The sequence below is a fragment of the Astyanax mexicanus genome, chromosome 6 (assembly GCF_023375975.1).
Source record: "Astyanax mexicanus isolate ESR-SI-001 chromosome 6, AstMex3_surface, whole genome shotgun sequence".
Taxonomy (NCBI): Eukaryota; Metazoa; Chordata; class Actinopteri; order Characiformes; family Acestrorhamphidae; genus Astyanax; species Astyanax mexicanus.
In genome coordinates this window covers 14,061,435-14,083,319 of record NC_064413.1, presented here as the reverse complement: position 1 = coordinate 14,083,319, position 21,885 = coordinate 14,061,435, and the positions used below count along the sequence as shown (strand labels likewise).

Genomic DNA, 21,885 nt, shown 5'->3' with positions numbered 1-21,885 from the left:
ATGCTGGAGCTGGACTTTACTGAGTTTAAAGAACACACACAGGCCAGGCTCTCACACAACGACACCAGCAGCTCCTCCAGCCCCATCCAGCAGCTCAGAGAGGAGGTTCAACAAATACAGAGAGAGAGCCAGTCCAGCATCGCTGAGCTCAGAGACAACCTCAGAGAGCTACAGCAGGAAAACTACAGCCTGCGAGCACAGATAGCAAAACTAAAAGAAGAAGAAATAACAAAAGAAAGAGCTTTAACAACCCAGCTACAGGACATGATGGATCAGATCCAGAACATCAGACCCTGTGCCTCAGCCTCCACACAAACACCCCCAGACACAGACACCAGTAACACAAAACACACAGTTACCTCAAGTCCTCCCGGCTCAGACCTGCTCAGCCCCCCTCATCAGCCTGACCCACCTGATAAAAAGGATGATTCACTTCCAGACACCCAGAAACCTTCTGCTAAGCCCTCACCTCCCCCACAGCCCACTACTGCCACCTCAGCAAAACAGAGGCCTCATGTGGCGCTACTTATGGACTCCAACAGAAAGTTCCTCGACCCCCAGAAGCTCTTTCCTGGTCATACTGTAACAGCAAAACCCTGCAGCACCACTAGCCACGCCCACCAGCTTCTAAAGAAGGAGACCCTTGGATGCCCTCAGTGCATTATCATCCACACGGGCACTAATGACCTCCACACCAAGCGGAGCAACACTGCCGAGGCTGTACGGAAAGTGGCAGAGAGAGCCAGCGCAGAGTTCCCCGAGAGCCGTATCATCATCTCCACTCTGCTGGCACGCTCTGACACACCTCCACATGTCATCAACAGCCTGAACGCAGAGATCAGCAGAGGATGTGCCACACTACCCAACGTCCACCTGGCCTACCACCACTCCATCACACCCCGCGACATGTACGACGGGCTTCATCTCCACGAGGACGGCGTCCGGGTTTTTGCAAAAACCCTAAAAGATGCAGCCCTGGGACGCAACACGGTCACACCACACTTCACCCCGCCTGCAAGAGCCTTCAGACCACCCCCCCTATATATCCCAAGGTACACCCCACCCTCACCTGCGAGGCACAGCAGGCCCTGGGTTCCTCTTGCCCACCCTTCTGCTTCCACTTACCTACCTGCGTCCACACCCACCACAGCCCCACACTCACCTGCTGCTCCACACCCACCCACCAGGAAGGAGAAAACAAAGGCATCACCTGCAATGAAATCCCCCCCACGGCAAAGACCACAGAGCTACGCTGCTGCTGTGGCACAGCCCCCGCCACCCTTACCCAAAGCCCCCCCATCAGCTACAACTGAGCTTGGAGAGATAAAAGAGATGCTTTACACCCTGTGCACAAGACTGCTGGTAAAGTAAAAAAAAAAAAAAAAAAAAAATGTCTGTTTATAATAATACTAATATGTAGCAAATCACCTGTAAGAAAGAAAAAAAAAATATATATATATATATATAAATTGCACTGTTTAATACATGCACTGTTTATTATAACATAACTAAATTGCACTGTTCAATATATTTGATATAATAATATTTCTAAATAGCTTATACTGTACTGTTTACACTATATATATTTCTTACTTTATATATTTCTTCTGTTATGTCTCAAATAGACCTAATTGATATGTATTTTTATATTTGTTATTAATGCGCTCATTCTATATTAGTTGTTGGAACATTCAGGGTCTTTACTCCTCAGGGTTTGGTCTGAAGATTAGAGATCCTGAATTTATAAAGAACACTGTAGGTGTAGACATCCTTGTTCTCACAGAGACTTGGTGTCGTGAAGACATGTCCACCCACTGTCCCTCAGGCTACTGTGAGGTTATTGTGCCCTCAATCAAATTAAGCACAGTCCAGCGCGGCCGAGACTCTGGAGGTCTCTTGGTGTGGTTCAGGGAAGAACTGGCCAAACACATTACAACTGTTAAATTAGGAAAATCACACTGCTGGCTAAAACTCCATAAACAAATTGGCATATCAGAGACAGATACATACCTCTGTGCTGTCTACATTCCTCCAGCAGAATCCCCATATTATGATGAGGAGTACATCAGCAGCCTCCACACAGAGATCAGCCATTTCCAGGCCCAGGGAAATGTGCTGCTATGTGGAGATTTTAATGCAAGAACTGGATCTAAATTAGACTATGTAGATCCACAGGGCAACAAACATGTGTTTGGTCAGGGCTCTCCATACCTCACACCATCACTCAGAAGCAGAAACAGCCTGGACTGCTCAGTAAATAAGAGCGGTAAAGAGTTAGTGCATCTCTGTCGAGCCTTAGGTCTATACATGCTTAACGGCAGGATCAGAGGAGACTCTTTAGGGAGGTTCACGTATTGTTCAGCTCTTGGAGCTAGTGTAGTAGATTACGCCATTACTGACATGGATCCCTCCTCCTTCAACGCATTCACTGTCCGACAGCAAACCCCTCTATCAGACCACAACCAAATTAATGTGTACCTGAAATGGTCACATCCACCCAAACAAACAGCAGCAGAGTCCAGTAAGCTGTACACAGTCCACAGGACCTACAGATGGGCTCCAGATAGTGCAGACAAATTCATCCATGCACTTCAATCAGTTAATGTATCTAACAAAATCACTAACTTTATTAACACAGATTTTGAAAACAATAAGCAAAGTGTAAATCATGCTGTGAGTGAAATTAACAGCATTTTTCACATAGCATCTTCTATGGCTGAACTCCAAAAAATTAAACGGAAACCAGGCAAAAAAATGAAAAAGGAAAAATGGTATGATTACGAGTGCCAATCAATTCGAAAAGAATTAAGAAAATTATCAAATCTAAAACACAGACAACCAGAAGATCAGGACCTGAGAAAAAAATATTTTGATACTCTTAAACAATATAAACACTCAATCAGAACCAAAAAACTAAACTATACAAACAAAACTCTGAGAGACATAGAAGATTCTATTGAACACAACCAGTTCTGGGAGATGTGGAATAACTTGAGCAAAACAAAATCACAGGAAATACCCACACAAAATAGTGAAATGTGGAAAAATCATTTTGAAAATCTGTACAAAGAAATCTCAGAGAAAGATCTAAATTCCAATTACAATCTGATCACACAAAAATTACAGTCATTTGAATGTGCAATTAAAGACAACCAAAATCCTCTCGATTATCCAATTACACAGGTAGAATTGGCTCAAAAACTTAAATCATTAAAATCTAAAAAAGCCTGTGGTCCTGACAGCATCAGGAACGAGATGCTTAAAAACAGCACTCCTGATCTGCAGGAAGCAATGCTCAAATTATTCAACCTCGTCCTGAGTTCAGGCTGTTTTCCTGACATCTGGAGTCAAGGACTCATTACCCCAATCCATAAGAGTGGAGACAAATCAGATCCCAACAATTTCAGAGGCATCTGTGTGAGCAGTAATCTGGGGAAAGTGTTTAACAACATTTTAAATAACAGAATTCTGTCTTTCCTTACCGAACACGATGTCCTGAGCAAGAATCAGATTGGCTTCCTTCCAAATCACAGAACTACAGACCACATTTACACCCTACACACCCTAATTAACCAACACGTACATCAAACCAAAAATGGAAAAATCTTTGCCTGTTTTGTAGATTTTAAGAAGGCATTCGATTCTATTTGGCACAAAGGACTATATTATAAACTTCTGGAGAGTGGTGTAGGGGGTAAAGTTTATGACATCATTAAATCGATGTATTTGGAAAACAAATGTGGAGTAAGAATTGGAGACAAACATACAGAATTTTTCACTCAGAAAAGAGGAGTGAGACAGGGCTGCAGTCTGAGTCCAACACTCTTTAATATCTACATTAATGAGTTAGCGGTGCAGCTGGAACAGTCTGCAGCTCCTGGTCTCACTCTACAGGGTGGGGAGGTGAAGTTCCTGCTCTACGCAGACGACCTGGTGCTGCTGTCTCCCACTGCACAGGGGCTACAGCAGCACCTGGACCTGCTGGAGCAGTACTGCCAGAACTGGGCCCTGGCAGTAAACCTGAAAAAGACCAAAGTTATGATCTTCCAAAAGAAGCCCAGATGTCAGGAACACAGATACCAGTTCAGTCTGGGCAGCACCGCCCTAGAGCACACGATGCAGTACACTTACCTCGGCCTCATCATTAATGCATCCGGGAGCTTCAGTTCGGCAGTGAATGCACTAAAAGATAAAGCTCACAGAGCAATGTACGCCATCAGGAGAAAATTCTTCAATATTGACATTCCCATTCCAATCTGGTGTAAAGTATTCGACAGTGTGATCCAGCCCATTGCGCTGTACGGGAGTGAGGTATGGGGTCCACTCAGTCAGCACAGCTACACTAGATGGGACAAGCATCCAACAGAAGTCCTGCATGCAGAATTCTGTAGAATGATCCTAAAAGTCCAGAGAAAAACTCCAACCAACGCATGCAGGGCAGAATTAGGCCGATTTCCTCTGATCATCAACATCCAAAAACGAGCTCTAAATTTCTGGATGCACCTAAAGACGAGTCCCAGTGACACGCTGCAATTTAGGGCGTTACAGACCCAAGAACTGAACCCTGAAAAGAGCTCCCTCAGTCAGCTGGTCCTGAGGCTTATTAACTCTCTAACAGATACTAATAGACAGCAGCCTCAGCCCAGCACTGCTTTACCACCCAAACTCAACATCAGGCAAATCACCAAACACAGTCAGAGTGATTATCTGGAACATTGGCAAAAAGAAATCCAAACTCAAAACAAACTGGAATGCTATCGGGCCCTAAAAACAGAGTATAAATTAGAGGAATATCTCCTGACTGTCAGAGATAGAAAGCAGAGACAGATCCTGACCAAGTACAGACTCAGTGACCACAGACTGGCCGTAGAGACCGGCAGGTATAAACAGTCCTGGCTGCCCAGAGAGGAGAGACTGTGTGCTCACTGTTCGACAGGTGAGGTCGAGACGGAGATGCACTTCCTTCTACAGTGTGAAAAATTCAAAGAAACACGAAATTTCTTCATTAACAAATTTAATTATTTAATTCAAAATTTTGAAACATTTTCACTATTAGAAAAATTACGGATCACTCTGGGGGAGGGGCACACCGCCCCCCTCGCTGCCAAATACGTCAGTGCATGTCACAGCCTGAGAGACAGTGGGTAACACCTCAAAATGACCTCTAAAATCCTGGGGACCCCATCCCAGAGAAAATGATTATTATAATATAATTATAATTATTGATAAATGATATAATTATTATAATAGTCATAATTACTTTCTGTTATAAATGTTATTATGTCTGTTATGTATGTTCATATACCATTGTTGTTAATTGTTATAAGGCTTTGGCAACACTGTAATTCACAGTCATGCTAATAAAGCTACATTGAATTGAATTGAAAAATTGAGAGAGAGGGGGTCGAGCCCGTTTAAAACACACAGCTCAACAACACCGCCGCTTTGTAAGTTATAGCTAAGGCTAAAATCAGCTGTTTACACACATTTAAACACATTACAGAGCTTTAAATGACTAAAACACAGATTTACCGGCTGTATGCGGACTATAGAGCACATATACATGGTGTCTGACTGGATAGCTGCTTAGCTTAGCTCGGTTTAAACATATAAACACACACAGTGTGAGTTCAGTGAGGTGGAAAAGACTCAAGAAATGACTTAAACTCAGCCACACTGAGTGTAAGTCAGTTTATCTTACTTAGCTAGGTTAACTCATTCCTCCTGCACGTCGAGCTAGCTGCTCTGTGTGGTTATAATGTTTTTATATAATAATTTAAAAGTGTAATGTGTAAAAGAGTCCTCCGCTCTCTCTCACTCTCTCTCTCTCTCTCTGTGTTCAGTAGTTATATCAGAGAGTGCAGTTTTTCCATATGACCGCCAAACGGCGTCCTTCATCTACTCTCTGTGTACAGAGCCGGAGGAGATCTGCTGTTCTTGGCTGATTTTGTAGCTCCATGTCTGTCTCTGCTTTGTGTTTTCAGCATGTTTCTGGTAGGGCTGACTGGAGGGATAGCCTCAGGGAAGAGCACCGTGTCCTCTCAGCTGAGGGAGCTGGGCTGCCCTGTCATTGATGCAGATGTTGTGGCCAGAAAAGGTAGGTTAAGGACAGGAAGCTGTCACAGATGACCACTATGCCGGTCACAATAAAAATTATTGTTTTGGACACAATATTAGTCTTGGGGGGGGGGGAAAATGTTAAGACCATAAAATGTATGACCATTTTAGGCTACGGATAAAAAAAGAAGAAAAGATGGGTCAGGAACCGAAACAACGACCCTAAGCTCCTAAATCTTCCTACCAAAGAATGCTTAAAGGTCTCATTCCATTGTATTTTTATTCATTTTGTAATTTTTTTAAATGTATAGTTGTGGTCTCTAGTATGAATGAATGCCATGTGAGCTGTTTTTTGTAAAAAAAAAAAAAGAAAGAAAACAAAAGTGCTCCGGTGATCCGGTATAATGCTACTTTAGTCCGGTGGAGGAGTGGATGGTGAGAAATGATAGGATTTCAGCTCTAGCTCATGAATAATCATACATGCAAACATATCGCCTCTGATTGGCTAACAGCACTAAAAACGTTTTAAAATAGACATTTTTACACTAATAACAGTCTTTGCAATGTCATGCGTTACTTTACAACATGTGTAATGATGCCCTGCTAGGTGCAGTTCAGCCACTGACCTAGTCTTAGAGTCTCTGTAAAATGCGGAGACCCTATTTACTAAACCTAGTTACTTCCACAGAGGTGGGTAGTCCAGGTCCATGATGTATAAAAAATACATAAAGTAAAAATTGGCTGGGCCGCAGCAGAGCCGCCCAGGCAGTTGTAACAAAACCCTTAGGTGGATTGTTACGTCATGGACCTGGACTACCCTTTTCTGCTTACACATGATAGCTAACTGGCTAAGTAACTAGTGTAAACAGAACTGCTTTAAACATACACACCTACCTATCTCAACTTCACTGTTGGTGTTCCATAGACAAATTCGAACCATTTGTTCCTTAGCTCTAAATTACTGGGCAAAGCATATAACACTGATGTGTTATTTGCACAAATAACACAGGAACAAGTTGTTCTGCCATGCTCTTTCTAGGGCTGTTAGCTTCTATCTGACGAAACGTACCTGGCTGCCTGCCTGTCACCAGCACTGTCAAAGTGAGTCAAGGTGGGCGAGGCCAATACTAATTCACGAGTTGACGAGGACACAGTGCTTATCCCGATCAACTTGTTTTTTTTATATTTTCTTTTCCTGCTGCACACAATGGAGATTGAGGAACAGTTTTATGATCAGAGAAACCTGTTGTATTTTACAAAGAACAAGAAAAAAGTTGATTTTAGTGAAAGGACACCTTTAAAGAAGAATAAACGTGATGTTTGGAAATGTCCAAGGGTAATGTGGAAGGGCTTGAAGCAAGCAGTTAATGTAAGATTAAAATACCAAGCGTGTAAAATTCTGTCCTCACAACTGGTAAAAAACACTTTCCTAAAGTATAAAACACATTTTGGTTTATTTATCACTTTTTGTATACAAAATAATACTGCATGTGTTCTTGCATGGATTTAATGTCTTCAATATTAAATTTACAATGTAAAAAAAAAATCATACACAGAAAGAAAAAACATTGAAAGAAAAGAGTGTTCAAACCTTTGATTGGTACTGTATAGCAATTGGGTATCTGCGCTGTCCTCTACCCTGGATACCCGGTGATGCAGCATCAGCGGCAGTTGGAAAAAAGATGGTGGATGGTCTTTGTGGTTGTCTCAAAGTTGATAGGAATTTGGAAAATAATTAAATAATTTTGTCCAACTAGAGTGGGCATGATGTGTAAAAAATAAATTAAATAATTTTACACAGGGGATCATTTTAGTGGTGAAAACTCCCCTGCTGAAAATTCCAGCTCAAGACCATCTTTTGCTGGTAACAGTTGGATAGATTTAGTAGAGTTAGTCAAGGCCTTATTGCAGCTTTTAAAATGGGCTGTTATTAACTCGTATTGCAATATCAATACAAATACACTGCCTGGCCAAATAAAAAGTCACCACCTGGATATCAAGTAAAATCATGTAAATGATGTTGGATTAAAACTGCAGTTGGTCAGGTCTAGGTTCAGCAACAATATGTGCTGAAAGAATGAGGTCAGCTGACTACCTGAATATACTGAATATAGACCAGGTTATTCAACCAATGGATTTTTTCTTCCCTGATGATCACGGGCATATTCCAAGATGAGAATGTCAGGATTCATGGGGCTGGAATTGTGAAAGAGTGATTCAGGGAGCATGAGATCATCATTTTCACACATGGATTGTCCACCAGAGTCCAGACCATAACTCCATTGAGAATCTTTGGGATGTACTGGAAAAGTTTTCATTGTTCCATTGCCATTTTAACAGATGTGTTTGTAAAAGTGTGTGTGTGTGTGTGTGTGTGTGTGTTATGCGTGACAGTGGTGGAGCCACACAGTGCTGCGTACAGGCTGGTGGTGCAGCACTTTGGGCAAGAGGTGTTGCTGGAGAACGGAGAGATAGACAGACAGAAGCTGGGAAACATCATCTTCTCCAGCCCTGAGAAACGCAGGCTGCTCAACTCTATTACACACCCAGAGATCCACAGAGCCATGCTCAAACAGATCCTGCTCTACTTCATCCGAGGTTAGAAAACAACACACACACACACACACACCCACACACACTTGCTATCGCACTGTCTGCCTCATTCACAAAGAAACAGGTGTTGGAATCAGATACTGCTGTAGCTGGGACACACACGCATGCTTCCTTGCTGTTTCATTTGTGTGGAGACTGGCTCAGACACAGACTGCTGTTCTTTATTGAAAAATACAATACAGTACACACACACACCAAGGAAAAACATATAATTCCTTAGGTTACAGATTTTAAACATGCACACAGGCCTTTCTAATAAAACAGTGTGGCGGCTCTTTCAGCTGCATCTTTCAAGGCCTTTGTGTTCTGTTACATCTTACACTCAATACAATATTCATCAGTGTTTTTAGGATTAATGCCTTAAATCACATGCAGTGCAACGCTGTAGACGGTAATAAGTGCACATAGATAAGCTGCTTAATAACTTGGCTGTTTGTTACAGCGTAAATATCTTCTTCATACAGTTGTTTTTCTTTCACCCGCATGTGTCCTAGACACCATAAGGATAAGAATCTGATGGCACTGCTGCTTAGCACAACAGTCTATTTTCCAGATGTTCCTTTTAAAAGCTGTTAGTTACTCAGAAACGCAGAATGTGTTTTGTTAATTAAATGATGCTTCAGGTTATTATTTAATGACCTGTTTTTTCTTAGAACTGTCTGAGAGCTGCAAAGTTCTATCTGTTTATGGTGAGCAGAGCAGACATTCCTATCATGACTTATAAATAAAAAGTTCCAGTTTTATACACAGCTCTGGGAAAAATTAAGAGACCCCTTGAAAAAGGAATAAGTTTCTTTGATTTTACTAAATTAAAAACTTCTGGAATATAATCAAGAGGAAGATGGATGATCACAAGCCATCAAGTGGCATGAAGTTATCCAAAAGCAGTGTTTAAGACTGGTGGAGGAGAACATGCCAAGATGCATGAAAACTGTGATTAAAAAACAGGGTTATTCCACCAAATATTGATTTCTGGACTCTATATGAATATGAACCTGTTTGCTTTGCATTGTTTGAGCTCTGAAAGTTCTGCATGTATTTTGTTATTTCTGCATTTCTCATTTTCTGCAAATAAATCCTCTTAAATGACAATATTTTTATTTAGAATATGAGAGAAATGTTGTGTGTAGTTTATAGAATAAAACAACAATGTTCATTTTACTGAAACATATACCTAATAGGAAAATAGTAGCAAAATCAGAGAAACTGATTCAGAAACTGAAGTGATCTCTTAATTTTTTCCAGAGATGTATTAATCAGCGAAACACGGCAATTAGTGATATTCTGTTTGTTTATATTGCTTATTTTGTATTATACTGTACATGCATTTCTGACAATAAACAAAATATTCCTCTTTATTAGGACAGTAGGGGTTAAATTGGTATATAGTACAAAACACCAGTACAGTAAAAAAGGAAAAGCATGAGTGGAACATGGACATGATAAACATTTTTAGCAGTTTAACTTTAAGAAATATGATAGATTAAGAGTTATTTATGGTTTCCCAGTTTACTTAATTGGACAGCCAATAAGAACAGAGCTCAGTTATTTTATACCAGTCCCAAATGCGCATTGCTGTTCATGTAATTACCGCATAGTAATTATTAGTGTATAATAGAAATCACTATCAGCATTAGGGGTTAACTGCCACTTTGTTTTTATTACTGTTTCCTGCTTTAATGGCCTGTAGAAACCAAAAACTAAATACTCTGCGAGTTGTAGATGAAAAAGTTCCTGCACAGTGTCGAGCCTTCCAGCATGCGGGACAGTGTGTTTACCGCATGGTCCGTTAACGTGGCTTTTAGCTTTGTCTAAAAACATCTCTATTTGGATGTCACAATCAATTTAGCCTAGATGACCAAAGGGAGAATAGTACAGCAGGTCTTTTTCTAGCTCTGTCACAAGGAATGATCTGCACTGCCCTTAAAGTAGCGGATGCCAGTTCAAAGAACCTTTGGAAACTCTTCCCCCCCTCATCTGACGGTCTAGGCGAAAAACCGCTGAGCAAATCACTAACAAACCGCTGACTTTGCCCCGGGTGCTCCAATCACAGCACTCAAAACAGTGTGTGTGTGTGTGTGTGTGTGTGTTTGTGTTTGAACTTCCTGTCAAAAGTTTGGGGACGCAAGCAAATGAGTATATTTTCTTTTTCAAATAAATAGTAAGGTTTTTTTATATTTTTGAAAGAATATAAGTTCTAGTTTGGGAGTAATGAGAAAGGGAGCTTAACAGAAATACAGACCATTCAGGAGTTTTAAAATAATTTTGGAGCAATTCACTTTTCAATGCACATGTACACATGTATTTAAAATATTAAAAATAAATAAATATGATGATTTCAAATGCCATAGATCTGTTTGTTTTATACAGAGGATTTGCTCACTTATTTCCAACTAGAAAATAAACAGAATGTGGGAAGCTGACATCTTTCTTTTCAGTTAAGTCGTTTCCAGTTTCCAGACATATTTTAGAAATCTCCCAATGCTCAAGTCAGAACTGGTGGTTCTACCAGTATCATTTCAGCTAACAGACACCAATATATGCTAGAATTAGATGGAAGGAGCAAGAAAAACAAAATTATGCTCCTTGCCACAGACGCTGATTTTCTGACAACCTTTTGGTTTATACAGCAATGATTAAGTGGAAAAAGCCACACAAAATCTGTTAAGACATAACATATTTTTTTTCTTCTAAGCATTTAACCTTTCCTACTGAGATTTTTTTTACATTGATCTTAATTTTTAATCAATGAATGCATTTATTTTCCAATTTGTTTTGTAGTTTTTATTTTGACTATAATACTGACTGAATACCTTTACCTTTAGTTTTTAATAAATGCTATGAAAAGTTTGAGCTGCATTTAAATGTATACACATGCTAACCATAACATGATGTCCAGTGGTATGAAAAATTTGTTTATAGAATTTACAGAAAGTGTGCAATAATTCTTTAAACCAAATAAGTCAGGTGCATAAATTTGAGCACCCTTTAAATTTAAATACCTTTAGCACTAATTATTGGAACGCAAAATTAGTTTAGTAATCGCATTGACCCTTGACCTACATACACAGGTGAATCCAGTTATGAGAAAGGCTTAAGGTGCCAATTGCAAGTTTTTCTTTTCTTTTTCGTCTTCTCTGAAGTGTGGCAACATGAGAGCCTCAAAACACAACTCTCAAATGACCTGAAAACAAAGACAGTTTAACATCATGGTTTAGAGGAAGGATACAGTAAGCTCGTCTCAGAAATTTCAGCTGTCAGTTTCCCGAAGTGGCAAGAAAAATCTCAGATAAGCAGAGGAGAAGGATGGTGAGAACAGTCATAGTCCCATAGCCCACAGAGCAGCTCCAAAGACCTACATCATCATCTTGCTGCAGATGGAGTCACTGTGCATCGATTATTCAGCGCCCTTTGCAGAAGAAGAGGCTGTATGGGGGCTCTCACGCCACAAACAGAGTGGCTTGAGGTATGCTACAGCCCATTTGGACAAACCAACTTCATTTTCAAATAAGGTGATGATGATGTCTAAAATTGAGTTATTTGGAAGGCACAGCACTCTAAGCCCACAGTAAAATTTGGTGGTTCTTCATGCTGTGGGGCTGTGTGATCAGTGCAGGTACTGGGAATCAAGTTGAGGAATAAAGTTGAGGGTGGCATTGATTTCTGTCAATATCAGTCAATAGAGATGTTTTGTAAAGAAGAATGGTCTAAAATACCTTCAACCAGAAGCCAGACTCTCATTGGAAGCTATAGGAAGCGTTTAGAGGCTGTTATTTGTGCAAAAGGAGGATCTTCTAAATATTGATATATGTAATTTTTCTGTTAGGGTGCCCAAATTTAGGCACCTGCCATATCTTCTTTAAATAATTATTGCACACTTTCTGTAAATCCTATAAACTTTATTTCACTTCTCCAAAATCAGGATGTCATGATTTACTTTATTGACCTGTACATTCAAATCCAGCAGTTCTTGTTCTCTTTCTGTGATGGGTTATCTGTCCTCCTGTCTGTGTGGGTGTGGGTGTGTGTGTTCATTGTGTGTGTTTTTTTCCATAAGGTTATCGGTACGTGATTCTGGATGTGCCTCTGTTGTTTGAGACGCGGCGTCTCACGCGCTTCTTAAATCACACAGTTGTCGTCTACTGGTAAGTGCTTTTCTTTCTGCACCACCTCTCACAGTGCACTCATTATTACTGCCATCCTTAACTGAGCCTGTTCGTGAAGCTGTTCTCAGCATGTTAGTTTCTGTGTTGTAGTCTCATAAATCTCTTTTTCTCTGCTGGTGTCTCTCTCTGCATCTCTCTCTATATTATTCTGCCTCAGTGATCCTGCCACACAGCTGGCTCGGCTGATGCACAGGGACGGTTTGAGCCAGGAGGAGGCCGAGCGACGAGTTGCCGCGCAGATGCCCCTGAACGAGAAGCGAGGTTTGGCCAGCCACGTGATCGAAAACTCGGGCTCGCGCGAGGACACGCACCGCCAGGTCCTCAAACTGCACACCAAGCTGGAGGACTCCATGGAGTTCCTGATCGTAAGGGCCATTGCTGTGGCAGCTGTTGCCGGCCTAGGAGGCCTCTTCCTGTACACGGTTAGGCTCCTGGCGTCTTAGCCGCTAGGTGGAACTTTTAATGAGATGTGCCCTCTAAAATGGAGCCAAGGGCTTCCATGCAGTAACGGTGGAGGAGAATATGGTGAATGTGGGTTAAAAATGTGATTTTGAAATGTAATGTGAAATTTGAAGGTTTTAATGTTTAAATAGATTTATAATATATATTATAAGAAAACACTAATGACATTTTTAATAGTTCTCACAATGAATTTGACAATCTAAACCTCACAAACAAATGACCTCTGACTTCTTAACACAGTGCACATACTTCACAGTTCTTCAGATCTGTTCCTAGAGGTCCAGCAATTTTGAAGGAAATCAAACATTCAAACAGTACTAGACATCGGACGTTCTTATTTTTTTTTTATAATTTTATTTCTTATTTTGCTCATTTTCTCCCCAATTTACACGGCCAATTACCCAACCCACTTATTAGGACTCCCCCTATCATTAGTAATGCCCCAACACACCAGCACATGCATCCTTCGAGACATGTGAAGTCAGCCACCACTTCTTTTCGAGCTGCTGCTGATGCAGCATTACCAAACAGCATCACAGCTCGCTCTGAGGGAAAAAAACGCAGCGGCTCGGTTCCAGTACATCAGCTCACACACGCCCTGTGCTGTGGACATCACCCTAGGAGTGATGTGGGGAGAGAGCGCCATCTACCCACCCAGAGGGAGCAGGGCCAATTTTGCTCCCTCTGACGCCGGCAGCTTGATGGCAAAGCTGCATGAGCGGGGGTTTAAACCTGCGACCTCCCGCTCATAGTGGCAGCGCTTTAGACCGCTGGACAACTCGGCGCATAAGACATCGGACGTTCTTCACCACATCTGAAGAACTGCTTGTGTATGTATATCAGCTTGTGAACACGTTTAATGTCCACTTAGTCGTCTTTTTTCGGTTTTGTATGAGATCTATTTTGGAATTTGCATCTAATAACTGATGCTTAGTCCATTTAAAGGTCAGTCATTTGGCATTCTGTGTTCATTCCAAGCTAAAGCATTCCAGTAGGCTGCAGTAGTTAGCAAAACACTTAAAGGGGACTCTCACATTTTAATCAATTTTCTGCTTAAACAAGAATATAACAATATAATTAAGAGCTGTTTGAAATGTAATGGCAGCTTGGACAGTCAGTCCTTATAGTGGTATAAATAACTTAAATGTCAAATGTCAGGGGACGGCCACACCTGTACAGGTTGGCCTGCATAGCATCGAGACTTGAAATGTCAGATTTTGAGCAAGTCCAAAACTTAAACTGTGCCCAGAATTATTCATTATATACTACTGCGAGGTTCTGCCATTTTGTAGCGGTGACCTAAAATGTAGAACTGATATTTCAGCGCTGAGTAACGTATAGTGTACAAACAAACATGGATTGCTCCTATTTAGGGATGGATTGATGTGGGAATTCTGGGCCAGTTCAGGAAAAGGACTAGGCGACACTGGACACACTACTTTAAATTACTTGATTTAAGCTAGATTCATTTGTTTTTATAAATAACATATTTTCATACAGTTGTGTTCAAAATTATTTAACCCCCTCTACAGTAAAGTGTTTTAGCAAGTTTAACTTTTTTTTTATCTTGTTCATTAGATTAGAGCAAATAAGGACTTGTATAATAGACGAATGCAACTTAAATTACAGCAAGTTTTTTCTATATACCAAAAAATGACCTTTTTGTGATTTCCTCATTAACACAATTATTCATTCCCTTAGTCACATACAACATTAATACTTAGAACAACTTTATAACGTTATAACGTTCTTCAAACATGAAACATAGCTTGACACACATTTCTTGCAGTGATCAACAGGTATTTTTGCCCATTCCTCATATGCAAAGACCTCCAGTTTTTTTTGACATTCTTTGGATAGCGTGTTGCAACTGCCTTCTTCAAGTCCCACCAGAGATTTTCTAAGGAATTTAAGTTTAGCGATTGCGATGGCAACTCCAGAATCTTCCAGCCCTTCTTCTGCAACCAAGCCATGGTAGAATTAGAGCTATTCTTGGGTTCATTGTCCTGTTGGAAGATCCAGCGTCTCCCAAGCTTCAGCTTTGTCACTGCATTACATTTCCACCCAAGGTCTCCTGGTAGTTAACTGAATTCTTGGTATCTTCCACAGCAGAGCATGACTGATCCACCACCATGCTTCACAGTAGCCAAGGTGATATTTTCTGTATAAGCCTTTTTTTTCTCTTCCAAACATCTTACTGATCCATAGGCCCAAATAATAAAATTTTTGTCTCGTCGTTCCAAAGAACAGTATCCCACCAACCATTGTGGTTTACCCACAGTGACCATTCGCTGGACTTGACCATGTTGCAAAGACACCATTAACTGACTAGAAGGTGCTGAGTATGTAAATCCTCAGCTCTGCGTAATTAAATCTGCTAATTGCTGCTTGTTATGGTTCTGTTCTAAATGCCTGATTAAAAACAGCTAATTAAAACTTATATTCTTGAGTGTGGAAATCTTTAAGGGTTGATAATTTTGAGAATAAATCACAAAAAGGACATTTGTTGGTGTATTAGAATTTTTCTATTTTATTCATTTAAGTTGCATTTGCTATTATACAAGTCCTTCTTTGATCTGATTGTAAACAAAATAAAAAAAACTAAATATTAAACTTGCTAAAACACTTTACAGCAGTGGGGGTTGAATCATTTTTAAAACAACTGCACATAATAAACATTTCTGCCGATCTGATGATGATATACATATTTATGACTTACAGAGACTACACACACTGGTATAACTTTACTAGGGGACCTAGGAAAATGTATACAAACTAGCTTGAATCAAATCATTTTAAAGTAGTGTGACCAGTGTTGGGCAATTGTAGTAGTGTGGCCAGTGTCACCTGGTTCTTTTCCCGGCATGCATTAATTACTCAGCAAGTATCGCATTGAAATATTCTCCAAATAGGCTGATGCCTAATTTTTCACAGATTGTCTGAGGAAGACTGTTGTTCAGACACATTATGGGAGCTCACACTTATTACCAGATTTGCAAAATCATTCACTACTTTATAGGGAAACGTATAGGGAAATGTATAGGGAAAATATATAGGAAAATTTGTGTTCTTTATATTATTATTGTTCTGCATAGTGATCTGTTATGGATCATGTAGGGAACAAGGAACAGTTTTAAATACAGTTTAAGTTTTATATGAGAACTATTTTCCCTTATTTTACCTCCACCATGAATAGATTATATTTATTTCGATGCCCAGCTGCAACATACAGCTATGGAAAAAAAAACATAAAAGACCAATTAAAATTATGTTTCTTTGATTTTACCAAATTGAAAACCTCTAAAACATAATCAAGAGGAAGATGTATGATCACACGCCATCAAACCAAACAGAACTGCTTGAATTTTTGCAGCAGGAGTGAAATAAAGTTATCCAAAAGCAGTGTGTAAGACTGGTGGAGGAGAACATGCCAAGATGCATGAAAACTGTGATTAAAAGCCAGGGTTATTCCATTAAATATTGATTTACTCTTTCTTCGCATTATTTGAGGTCTGAAAGCTCTGCATATTTTTTGTTATTTCAACCATTTCTCATTTTCTGCATATAAATAACATTATTTTTATTTGGAAGAAATGTTGTCAGTAGTTTCTAAAATAAAACCACAATGTTCATTTTCCTCAAACATATACCTATAAATAGCAAAATCAAAGAAACTGAAGTGGTCTCTTTTTTTTTTTTTTTTCCATAGCTGTAGTTATTTCCCAAGTTACATGTCTTGCTCTGTGCTTGTCAAAAAGTAAAGTAGGACTACGTATGTTAAAGAACTTTTTATATTTTCTTGCTTGTGATTTATGCAATGTTTGTGACAAATGGATGGGCTTCCCCTTTAAGCTGTTCAGCTTCATTAACTTTTACATTAGCCAGTCTGATGCATTATTTGCTTCTTCCAAAATAAGTAATTGGAAATAAGCTTTTCCTGTCTATGTATTATGTATTATGCATACACTCGTGTATGCCCATATACCACAGACACAGAATTAGATCACCTAAATTATGCATAAAAGCATACCATAGACTTCTAAAAACAAGGATCCAGTCAATTTGCAGCCTATTAAAACAGTTCCATTTATTATTGTACATTTATTGCTGCATACAAAATTAAAGACGTAGTGGTTTATTTAGTTATTATTGAGGGTTACAGTGAAATAAGCTTTAAATAGTGGGTTTATGTTGGCTAAAAGGGGAATTAGAGCTTCTAACTAATTCTGACTTCTAAACCAACCTGTTAGAAAAGAGTTGTATTATTTTGTGAATCCACTGGCTCTTCAGCACTGATTTTACTGACATTTACTGAAAAAATGGTTATCTGGGGCAAAAATCAAATTTGCTACTGGTCCTTCAGGCTGCAGTTTCAACATGCATTCATAAAACTGTTCCCATACTTGCCCGTGACACTGGGGGTTTCTAATTGCACAGCAGCAAAAACACATCAAAGTAACATAGGTAACTTTTTTTCAAAACTTTAAATCATTTAGGATCTGCCTGTCTGCACTGCCCCTATTGGGTTAGTATGTAGGGTACCTCTTAAAAGCATCACATTCATTTTATGAACACACACAATGGACACACTAAACTGGTCCAGCAAATGAAAGGAGATGAAAGCCAGCCATCATGTGTATGCAATGGTGTAGTTTACAGCTAGTATAGCTTTAATCTAATACGCTTATTCTGTAAGAAGGGGACGGGTCTATCAAATGAGTAGGCATATCTGGCTCTATTTCTAGTCTCTGCTGCAATTTTTACAACATGATGGACAGTGTTGTATTTATTTGTATAGACCTAAAAACAATAAAACCACAGCATCCAAGTTTTCTACAGTTAGCAGTAGAACTATGGCATCATTTTACTGCCAATAGTCGAGAGCGAAGTTTTTGAATGCAAGAGCCTATTTCATGCAGAGCTCACAGATTTTATTTGCTCACGTGTAAAATATAGGTGTGCTCACACAAGTTTACCATGCTCTCTCTCTCAGATTAACTCTTCTCTTGTACGAATCTTCGCGTACATATAGAATCTCTTCCAGAGATTAGCTGCGTTTCAAAATCTAGTCTGCAGTCGAGGTAGACCGGGTCCTTGTCCTATAAAGATTCCTTCTCAGTAACCTGTTGTGTGCACATTTGGATCAGTCTAGCTATGCTTTGTAGTAGGGGTGCAATGGTACAGAATATTCATGGGTCAGTTCACACCTCTGTATTAAACCCCTGAGTTTGGTACGTTTTCGGTACGTGCGGTTGGTGGAAAAAATAAAGAGGCAGTGCATTATGTATAGCCTCACTTTAATTAACTTCACAATAACAATGAATCTTACTTATAACCATTTTTTTGTTTTTTGGGTGTGAATGTTGTAACAGGGCTCGAGCTTTTTTATTAAATGCTTGAAACCAGGTTTCTCTCCTACTGTCATCATGAGAGGCAACATCTTTTGGATCTTGTTGGAACAAAGAAACAGTGAGCCTGATTGTGGAGCTTTATTAAAAACAAAAACAACAGCATTACTTTAACTGCTTAAATTACAAATATTTTCCTAAGCATATTACTGGATGCATTTCAGTGTTTGAGTTCTTTTTAAGAAATATCAGCATTCGATTGTTACAATTAAATTATATTAGTGGTGTCAATCACTTAAAAATGAATTAAAATCATTTTTTAATGCAATTTTTTATGCAATTTTCAATCATTTTTTATGCTGGAATATGGTAGTGTGGTTTAGGTCTGGCAGACTAGATCATTTTGTGCTGTATTACAATATCTCAGAGAGGGAGAGAGAGTGTGAGAGAGAAAGACAGTATGAGTGAATGATCTGTGATTCTGCGCTGCTCTCTGCTTGTGTGCTCCAGCCTGCACTGTTTCCAATCAGAGCTAAACTTCTTAGCGCAGTCTATGGGTCAATAGCGAGTTGCTAGTAGCAACAGTGCTACAGCTGCACTTTCCGGGATATGTTCATTGGTTCCACAAGTCTCCTACTGCTACTCCTACTCTCCTACTCGTGTATTTTGCGTCCGTTTGCGTAAACCAAACCTGTGACCCCTGTACTGTGACGGTTCGTAAAAAATACACGTACCGTTACGCCCCTACTTTGTAGTGACATCACACACACGTGATAAGGCACAAAAGTTATGTGCTTTTTAATTTATTTACAGAAATAATGAATAAATACTTTGAAATATTTTTAATTAAACACTTCTCAAGAGTCTTTGTATATCACCATTTTTGCCAAGTTTTTTCCTTTGCAATGAATGTGCTCATTTAATTGTGGGCCTCCGAGGGCCATAAAGGATACATCAGCTGTGTCCTTCAAATCATCCAAAAATTCTCCTGCATTTATTTGGCTGTTTACGAAGGATCCTTCACTTTGAAACAGCTTTGTATGACTTAGACTTTGTGACGCAGTTTAGCCCTGGTTTCAGGCCTGATGCTGAGGTTGTGAGGTTTGTGATGCCTGTCACAGGTCATTCCTTATGTACTGTAATCAAAGACAATGCTAAAACTGCACACTTCCAGTCCATCATCTGCTCTGTTATCACTGTGTATTTCAGTTTATGGTGAAGTCACTCACACAATACGTCAACAGAATGTATTTGTTTGCAAATAAAAAGGAATGTAACTGGTCTAATCTGCAGATTAAACAAGGTTGGCTTCACCACATCACCTGCTGTAATGCTCACTCTGTGTTCCAGTCTATTACTTCTACCTCTAAAGTCCATTTGCACTTACGTTTTGTTTTGTGACAGATGCTGTCATGGTGATAAAAGGAAATGTGAAAACAGTCGGAGGCACAGGGCTTAAAAAAAGAGAAACCTAAATGAAAAAAGGCTTCACCTGAACCTAAATGCAAGTGATGCACAGTGACTCATATTAGTATTAGTAAGCAAGTGGTTAAGAAAAAGTTTAGATATAAATGGCCTCAGATAATTCAAGCTTATGTTTTTTTTTTTGTTTTTTTTTATTATTATTATTTTATATATATATATATATATATTTTGTGTGGATATAGTTGTGGGAGTTCAGGGTTGGAAGGATCGGAGTGTGAGGTACAGGAGGGGGGTACAAGAAGAAGAAAAAGAAAAGAAAAAAAAAACTAAACAAAAAACAAACAAACAAACAAAAAAAATAATAATAATAAAATAAAATAAACATAAAATAAACAAACATACATATATACACATACTCACATATCTAACTATACATATGCTTATACATATACACACATACATAAATATACATACATATTAATAAATACACATAAATACATACACACACACGCACAGTTACTTCTATTCTATTGTTTTTTGCAAAAATATGTCATGTGTTACGGATTATGTCATGAAATGCCTACCACAATGGAGGCATGAAACCGCCACCATGCCCCTGCGATCCAGAGGCAGATAGGGAAGAACCCAGTGGACCCAGACCATCCACAGCCCATTAGGAGCCCAGAAGCTTATGTTTAATGATGGCTTTATTGTACTATAAATAGAATAGGCAATAATGCTTCACTACTACACTAAATGTCTTTATTTTATTCAGTTTACTGCTTTACAGACTACTAGCCACCCTCGTCCCTTTTCATCACATTTTGATACATTTATTTATAGGATTTTTAAATTCCACAATATTAACTTTGACAATATTGCAATTAAAAAAAAAAAAAACAGAAAATGTATCCATATCCTAAACATAACATTAGAGGGCACAATAAAAAAAAAAGTTCACATACATACAGCTCCAACAGAGTAGTGAAAAAGAAAGAAAATAAAATAAGCTACAGTATTCAACCTAATGGTCATGTATATTGTCTAGGTATTTCAAAAATGGATGTCATATAAAAAAAAAATCTTGTATAAACAATGTATACCTGAGCCTCTTGAATGTGCAGCATGTTTGCAACTTGTGTAAGCCACATTATAAATTTAGGTGGGGTATCCAATTTCCATAGTCTTAAAATGATCTTTTTGTCAATTATCATCCCATATGTGACAGCAGTTTGTGTACAGCAATCAAAAAAATCAAAAGCCGTTGAAAAAACAAACAGAGCCATTTCAGGGTCAGGAGAAATTCTTACATTCGTGCACCTCTAAGTAACAGCCAAATTTATCACCTCAGTAATTAGGATAGCTTAGGATACATCCAAAATAGATGAGCCAGAGTGGCTTCTGCACCTTTACATCTGTCACATAATGTTTTACAATAGTGAAGTCTAGGGATGCAACGGTGCGCGCACTAACAGAGCGAATGAATGCTCTGGTACTGAAGGGCCAGGGGAAGGCGCTGCTTAGCGCATGCTGTTGGGGGCGCAGCGATTGGTGGTTGCAGTGAGTGCTCCTCATATTCTTTCTTATACATATTATGTAATAAAAATGTGTAAGAACAGCTACACACAGTGCTGCAAGTCAAACGCGGACAAGTAGAGAAGCTCGCATGTTATAACATTCTAACATTATAACATTCTAACATTCTAACTGGTGAATTTTTTTAAACAGTTTGATTTGTAACTTAAGGTTATAATAGTTTTGAATGTTTCATTATAGTTTAATTTTATTTTGTTTTCACCTTTTCTCGTCCAATT

The 21,885-nt window shown here is 39.2% G+C and overlaps 1 protein-coding gene across 2 annotated transcripts; it reads left to right on the top strand.

The window, feature by feature from the left end:
- The first annotated feature begins 5,391 nt into the window (after positions 1 to 5,391).
- Positions 5,392 to 19,983, top strand: dcakd (dephospho-CoA kinase domain containing). Of its 2 annotated transcripts, none has more exons than XM_007232953.4 (5): positions 5,392 to 5,447; positions 5,985 to 6,097; positions 8,452 to 8,655; positions 12,728 to 12,815; positions 12,994 to 19,983. In XM_007232953.4, the coding sequence occupies exons 2-5, from the start codon at positions 5,986 to 5,988 to the stop codon at positions 13,277 to 13,279; spliced, it is 690 nt and encodes a 229-aa protein (XP_007233015.1). In that variant the 5' UTR covers positions 5,392 to 5,447; position 5,985; the 3' UTR covers positions 13,280 to 19,983. The 2 variants fall into 2 exon arrangements, with proteins under 2 accessions (XP_007233015.1, XP_007233016.1); XM_007232954.4 differs by lacking the exon at positions 5,392 to 5,447 and adding an exon at positions 5,454 to 5,682.
- The last annotated feature ends 1,902 nt before the right edge of the window (positions 19,984 to 21,885 follow it).

What these genes read in the sequence shown, in the direction of transcription:
- dcakd (XM_007232953.4), top strand. Translation starts at nt 5,986, where the DNA reads ATGTTTCTGGTAGGGCTGACTGGAGGGATAGCCTCAGGGAAGAGCACC. An exon ending in AGATGTTGTGGCCAGAAAAG is followed by an intron (nt 6,098 to 8,451) that starts GTAGGTTAAGGA and finishes TATGCGTGACAG; the next exon opens with TGGTGGAGCCACACAGTGCT. An exon ending in CCTGCTCTACTTCATCCGAG is followed by an intron (nt 8,656 to 12,727) that starts GTTAGAAAACAA and finishes TTTTTCCATAAG; the next exon opens with GTTATCGGTACGTGATTCTG.